Here is a 7,940-nt window from a genome sequence, read left to right on the forward strand (position 1 = left end):
GCTCGGGGTGATCGCATGGCACACACCATAGTTTAGACAGCCTGGGAATGTTTACTCTGATAACGAACATGTGTCTTGGAAACTAATACTCTGTTTATGTTTTGAAATGATGAATTTGCTTAAAGTAATGTTTTATTAAAAGAAATTTCAGAAATTTTAGGACGTTACAGTCGCTATCCTCGTATGTTTGTTGTTGCATGATTTCGGGAACGGAATCATCCTAAGGGAGAGATAATTGTAAAGCCCGTATTTTCTTCTATATTATGCATAGTCTATAATCACTTTGTTGAACAAATATAATCTTTATATGAATGAATAAGAAAGGTTTATTCATATATTTATATGCTTATATGCTTTATATGATAGTATGCAAGTATTTAATAATAAAATAAATAAGATTAAAAGAAACATCGAATATAAAAGATTATTTAGGATAAATACTTTAACCTAGATGTAGTATACGTAAGAAGGGTTCCGAAGATATAAGGAGTGCTCAAATCTGACTGCGTATGAAGAACTTATGCTTCTTTAAAGTTCCATTTTGATAAATCACCTTTTAGCTTAATTAATCTAAATGAAGGTTGTAGTAGTCATTAAACCAAGAGCGTATATATATATATATATATATATATATATGTATATATATATATATATGTATATATATATATATATATATATATATCAATATAGAATGTCTAAATCTGATTTCATGAGAGGAAGTTATGATTTTTCTATGATTCAGCGAGCAGTATACAACTCAGAAATCGAATATTAGAACAGTCGGTTTTTAGCTAAAACAATCTAAACGAGAGTTGAAAATCTCGTTAATAGGAGTCCAATGATATAAAGTTTGTCGAAAATGGACACTGTGTGAGAGAGTTATGCTTTTTATACGGGTTTTAACAGTCTAAGCCTTTGTGAAAATAAATTCAAAATTAGCTGATGGAGTCTACACAAAAGTTGTAGATCTCATGGAGAAATTTCCAGGGATATAAAGAATGTCAAAATCATATTTGGTATGAAGAATTTATGCAATTTTGAAAATCTAAAATTCGACACACGCACATACGTCGCACATAGCTTGCGCCCAAAGGAAGCCATGGTGCCCCACCCAAATCAGGACACATGTCAGCTAACCAGTGGGCCAACGTCATCCTAGTGTGTGGACTGCAAGCCCAGGGTGCACGGTGTGCATCATTTTCTTTGCCTATAAATTCTCTGCTTCGTATATGCTTTCACCTACACACCCTACACACTTTCTCTCTCGAGCAATATTAAAATTTTGCCATTTTCCCTTCATTTCTGGTCTATGACGAACCCCTGCAACACCCCTACGTACTCAACTGAGTAGTAGCCTTCGAGTAGGAGATCCTGATTCAGTATTTAGCCAGCGTAGATCCTGGTTCTCATCAGTAGTACTCTATAAGTGAGATAGACTTACTGCTTCCGTATAAATTGCGATTATAATTAAAATTCGTTACTAGGAACTTATAATTAAGATTTATCAATGATCCCAAGTCATTATAATAATTGATCTACATACGGGAGATGTGCCTAGAATGGTCACGTCGGCTTGGTTGTTGGATTTCAGAAAGGCTATATGCTGAAATGGTCTTGCCTCCCGACTATCATGCCTGGCTGATCCTTACTTGATAGATCTTGAAGTAGAATTTGGGATTGTTGAGGAATCTAAACTTTTAGGATAATAGTTCCATGAAGTATGAAATTAGACTAAGACTTAGCATTGTATACATCTAGGGCTTTTGGAAAAGGTGTAAGGCGAGGATCTGCCCGATTCACTAATTACCAGACATATTATCAAGTGATTGTGTGGTTATTATCGAGAACATAATTATAATCTAAAAAGTATTAATACTAGTGTTGCAGAAATCGACCTAATCGGTCGATTAATTGCTAATCGGACCTCCGCCGATGAGATTTATTGCTAATCGGTCCCTATAATCGGGTTTGGTCAATATAGGTCAAAGTCGGAATTAATCGGACCTAATCGGGTTTGGTCAACGCAGGTCAAATTCAGGCCTAATCGACCCTACTCGGACCTAATCGGCCCTAATCGCTGATTAATCGCTTTTTTGTAGGATTAAAATTAGTTTTATCAAATTTTGAATAATTTTCTTCATAATTAATGGTCCCCGATTAATCTCCTGATTAATCCCTAATCGCTAGTCCACCGATTAGCGATTTCTGCAACCATGATTAATACTATTAAGTAATATTAAATGTTTACTTGTATTATCTGTGATATGTGCTATTCGTATAGATATGATAATTATATTAGAAACTATATTGGGAATCTATTGCCTTTAGTTATAAGTCTCGCCTTAGGTTAAAGTATAAAACTTGTAAGGGTTTCTTAGTTCAAATTAAGCTTGATATCGATTATCTCATAGTTGGGATAGAACGTGAGATCAAAATGGAGTGAAGCTGTCCTCCTTCTTGGATGAGCACAAATGGTGGGTCCAAATTAGACAACTGACAAGTATATCTGGGTTATCGATCGACCGGAGTAGATGACAACACTTGACTATTCTAGGCAGTTTAGTGAATTACATTGCTAGCATTGACTTATAAACCATAGATATAGATAAAATGGGATACCATATCTATCAAATCTCTGAACATTGGTTGCCTTTATACAAAGTACATTGACCTAGGACTCCCGTAACAGTGTAGTCAAAAAGTTGCTCTGACGATTCATCAAGTTGGGTGATTTCTCCAGATAATCGTTGCTTTAGGATCTGTGAGGATCAGTTGGGTTGGGTAGTTGGTATTAGGTCAGATTCTATATACACCTATATTATCTGATAACGTTGATCTGCAGGATTGATATTACTTATTATCATTAAATCATCATGGTCTTGAAAAACCTATTCATCTCACCAGGTTCTCCCAAACTTGACCCACTCATTTTTATCGATCACAGGTAGTGCAACAAAGGCCATAGTAGTCTAGATAGGATGTCGAGTGGAATAAAGAGATGTGCCTGTAATAAGTAGTTCAGAATATGAACGATGTCTAGATACGATGTAATATATGTTTGGATATGAACGATGTCATCCTCAAGGGTTTTAAATAAATGAAGTAACTTTCTTTATCTCGCAAATGTTTTGATCAACTAGGAATTTGCGCATCTCAGTTTTATCAAGCGTAAAGAAAATGTTTTAATTGGTTCTGAATTTGCGCATATTAGTTTTATCAGAGCATTAGTTCAAGCGAATTAGGAATTTAGGAAAATTCTAGGCTTAAACTTACAAGCTAAGTATGATTGGTGAGGTGTGCAAAATAATACTTTAGGATAGATTCCTTATTTGCTTTAGGCACTAACACTAGCATAATATGGGAAGATACCTTAGCTTCTAATTACATGCTTATATATATATATATATATATATATATATATATATATATAGAGAGAGAGAGAGAGAGTAAGTAATATATCTCCGTATTAAACTTCTCGCCTCTACGACTATAGAACGTCTTGAAGATCACTTAGAGTGGAAGAGTCATCAACAACGAAGGAGGTCCAACACCTCAGAATGTCGGAGCAGTTGTTGTTCAAATCCCAATAAATGAAGCTAGTGCAATGATGCAAGAAATGTTTCATTGGTAGTGATGTGAGTTTAGGGAGCTCTTAGCTTAGGAACTAGCTAATGCTGGAGGAGGAATGTCAGTGGTTAATGAGTCGTGGTTCTTGAAGAAGTCAACAATGGACCAATCCCTTTGCATGATTGGACCGTCTAGGAAGGAAATAATGTTTACTCAGAAAATTGTCAAGGACCAGAGCAACCAAAGTTCCAAATGAATGATGAGCCAAGGGGCATTTGCAAGTACAAGTATTTTATGACTTGTAAGCCATCATCCTTCAATGGAGTAGAAGATCAAGTTGGATTCATGGATTGGATACCGGAGATAGAGTCAGCTTTCATAACATGTGGTTGCTCGGAGAAGCTACAAACCACCTATGTTGTGACACAATTCAAAGGCACAACGCTTCACTAGTGGAACATGTTAAGGAAGAATTTGAGCCGCAACAAACCACTGCAGCTGACATGGGACAAATTCTTGACCTATTTAAAGAGGAAGTTCTATTCGGCTGAGAAAATTTGGAATTGGAGAATCAATACATAGCTTTGATAATGGGAAACATGTCAGTGGATGAGTACACCAATGCTTTCACTTACAAAATGGAGTTTGCCATGCGACTCGTTTTGTACGAACTGGCCAATATTGATTGATATGCGAAGGGATTACCATGGGAGTACACTGTAGTGGTGAACAATTCACCTACTTCTTAGGCGATTGTCTGGGCTGCAAAATTAGTGGAAGGTATGATCAAGAAAAGGACTATCACTAGAGCGGAAGTTTGTGAAAATAGGAATGCATAGGGAAGCAACAAAAATAACAGTAAAACGAAGAAGAATTTCTCAAAGTTAAGCAACAAAACTGGAAGTAACCAGGAAGGGAAATGGTGCAATCGATAAAAGCAATTTGACGACTGTGTCATCTACTTCGAGTGCAAGAAGTCTAGGAATATTTCTACAAATTGCATACTTAAAGGAAAAGATTGTTTCAATTGTGGAGATGAGGGGGCACCTGAAGGCAGAGTGCCTATAGTTTGAGAAACCAACCCCAAGGATCATGCCACTAAAGGCCAAGGGTCGAAGCTATCATATGACCCTTAATGAAGCCAAGGAAGAGACTGATATTGCTTCGGGTACATTCTTACTTAATCAAATTCCTGCAAAGATATTATTTGATTTTGGAGCAGATCATTCATTTATATCACATGAATTTGGTAGGAATATTAGATTAACACCACTTAGACTATGTACCATCTTAGTAAACGTAGTTGGTAGTAGAACATATCTTTTAGAAATAGGTTAGAGGCCGTAACTAGCGATTTGAACATAAACAAATTTCTTTGACACCTTTTTCCTTTTCTGTTGAGTTAGTTTAATGTAATTATCAGTATGGATTTGCTGGGAGAAAACCTCGCAGACATCCTATATGGAAGGAAGATGGTTCGTATTAATCCCCCTAGGAGAGAGCCATTTGTGGTTTATGATGATAGTAGTAGAGTGAGATCCTTCATCACCATGATGAAGGTCAGAATATGCCTATCCAAGGGATGTTCAAGATTCTTGGCATACGTGATAGATGTGGGGAAGGAGAAGAAGGCAATGACTAATATACATGTGGTGCGTTATTTTCCTGAGGTATTTCCAGATAAATTACCAAGATTACCACCAAAGAGAAATATAGAATTTGGAATCAAATTATTTCCCAACATGATGCCAATTGCAAAAGCACAGTATCATTTAGTGCCTACAAAAATGAAGGAGTTAATGACACAACTCCTGGAGTTGCTGGAAAAAGATTTTATAAGAACTATTTGATCACCTTAAGGAGCTCCAATAATGTTCATAAAGAAGGACGGTACAAGGAGAATGTGCATTGACTATAGAGAGCTAAACAAAGCTACGATAAAAAGTAGGTATCCTTTACCTAGGATAGATGACTTGTCCGATCAACTGTAAGGAGAAACCGTCTTCTCCAAAATTGATCTCAGTTCAGGCTATCATCAGTTGAAGATTAGAGAGCAGGATATTGAAAAGACAACCTTTAGAACGAGATATGGAAACTATGAATTCCTTGTGATGTCCTTTGGACTAGTAAATGCTCTAACAACATTCATGGATATGATGCATTGAGTTTGTAAACCTTTTCCCGATAAATCAGCAATAGTGTTCATTGATGATATCTTGACTTACTCCAAAAATAATCAAGATCATGGTAAACAACTCTAAGAAGTACTGGAAGCCCTAAAGAGGGAGAAGCTTTATGAAAAATTCTCCAAGTGTGACCTTTGGATATGGGAGATTCAATTCTTGGGTCATATAGTTAACTGTGAAGGCATTATGGTTGACCCAGGAAAGATAGAAGTCAAGATGAAATGGGAGACACCAAAGTGTCCCATTGAAATTCAAAGTTTTATGGGACTGGTGGGTTACCATCGAAGATTCATCCAGAACTGTTCTTCTATCGCAGCTCCATTGACAACCTCGACGAAAAAGGGAGTTGCGTATACTTAGAGCGAGAATCAAGAAAGAGATTTTGGTGAATTGAAGAAGAGGTTGTGTGAAGCCCCAATCCTAGTCCTACAAGACAAAACTAATGACTTTTCATTTTTTTAGTGATGCTTATAAGACTGGATTGGGATGCTTCCTTACCTAACGAGAGAAAGTAGTAGCTTACGCCTCGATGCATGGAGCTACTCAAGGAGTACTATTGTGAGATACTTTACCACCTAGGCAAAGCGAATATTGTAACTAACTCCTTAAGTAGAAAGGTGATTCCGAAAGGGAAAAGAGCTAGATCGTTGAAGATTGAAGTGATATCAACGATTATAGAAAATATCAAGGAAGCTCAGAAAATAGCTTTGGCAAAAGGTGATAAGAAGGAAGAACGTCTAGGAAAGACATTTGTATTTAAAAAAGATAAGAAAGGGTTGAAGACGTTTAAGAATCATATTTGGGTGCCAAAGTTGGCTGGTATACGAGATATTCTTATGGATAAATCTCATAAGAGCATGTATTCTATCCACCCAGGAAGCACCAAAATGTACTTGGACTTAAAACTCTAATACTGGTGGTCGACAATGAAGTTCAATGTGGCAACTTATGTAGCAAAATGAGTAACTTATGCAAGAGTAAAGGCACAACATTTGTACCCATATGGGGATTTAGAACCCTTACCTGCACCCATATGGAAGTGGGATGATGTAACCATGGACTTTATAACAATGTTGCTGAAGACAAAGAGAGGTCACGACATGATCTGGGTTGTAGTAGACAGACATATAAAGAGTGCACATTTCATAGTTGCACGAGAGAATTAGTCTATGGAGAAGTTGGTTAAACCTATGTAGACGATATCGTCTGGATACATGGAGTACCCTTATCTATCGTGTCAGATAGGGACAATCGATTCACTTCTATCTTTTGGAAGAGTTTGCATGAAGCAATGGGCAAAAAGGTATGCTTAAGTACTCCCCATCATCCACAAATGAATGGGCATAGTAAGAGAAATATCCAAACCTTTGAAGATATGTTACAAACATGCGCCTTAGAGTTTCCTGGTAGCTGGGAGGACCATCTATCACTGGCCAAATTTGCCTGCAACAATAGTTACGCCTCAAGCGTCAAAATTCCTCCCTATGAAGCACTATATGGAAGAAAGTTCCATATGCCATCATGTTGGTTGGAAGTAGGAAAGAAACACATTTATGGGTCCTGAGTTAGTACATCAGAAAACAGAGAAGCTAAAAGTCATCAAGGAAAGGATGTACCTGCTCAAAGTCGTCAGAAAAGCTATACATATACGAAACGACAACCAATAACATTTGATGTGGGTGATCAAGTGTTACTTAAAGTCTCGCCATGGAAAGTACTTATTAGATTTGGAAAGTGTGAAAGTTGAGTCCTTGTTTTATATGATTATATGACCATTCAAGGTACTTCGAAGGATAGGGAATCAAACATAGAAGCTTGAATTTCATGACGAACTACAAGGTATCCATAATATCATTCATGTTTGTTATTTGAGGAAGTACTTAGGAGAAGAAGTTAATATGCTTCTACTTTCAGAGTTATGGATTGATGAAGACAGAAGGGTGGTTGAAGAGCTTGAAGTAATTGTTGACCGTAAGAGGAAGAAATTACGACATAAGATGATTGACTTGGTGCTAGTACGATGGAAACATACGACAGGGCTGAACCTCACCTGGGAAATAGAAAGCAAAATGAAAAGTCGTTATCCTCATCTATTTGTTGTTGCATGATTCTTAGGACATAATCATCCTTAGGGGAGATAATCGTAACGCCCACGTTTCCTGCTAGATTAATCATAGTCTGTAATTT

At 36.9% G+C, this 7,940-nt stretch overlaps 1 protein-coding gene across 1 annotated transcript; it reads left to right on the forward strand.

Annotated features, from left to right (window-relative positions):
- Window positions 1–6,286: 6,286 nt before the first annotated feature.
- Window positions 6,287–6,664, forward strand: LOC145064347 (uncharacterized). The gene has a single exon (XM_079011814.1). The coding sequence runs from the start codon at window positions 6,287–6,289 to the stop codon at window positions 6,662–6,664; it is 378 nt and encodes a 125-aa protein (XP_078867940.1).
- Window positions 6,665–7,940: the final 1,276 nt, after the last annotated feature.

This window comes from Lactuca serriola, chromosome 7 (genome assembly GCF_051521515.1).
Source record: "Lactuca serriola cultivar US96UC23 chromosome 7, Lser_US96UC23_V15, whole genome shotgun sequence".
Taxonomy (NCBI): Eukaryota; Viridiplantae; Streptophyta; class Magnoliopsida; order Asterales; family Asteraceae; genus Lactuca; species Lactuca serriola.

What these genes read in the sequence shown, in the direction of transcription:
- LOC145064347 (XM_079011814.1), top strand. Translation starts at nt 6,287, where the DNA reads ATGGAGCTACTCAAGGAGTACTATTGTGAGATACTTTACCACCTAGGC.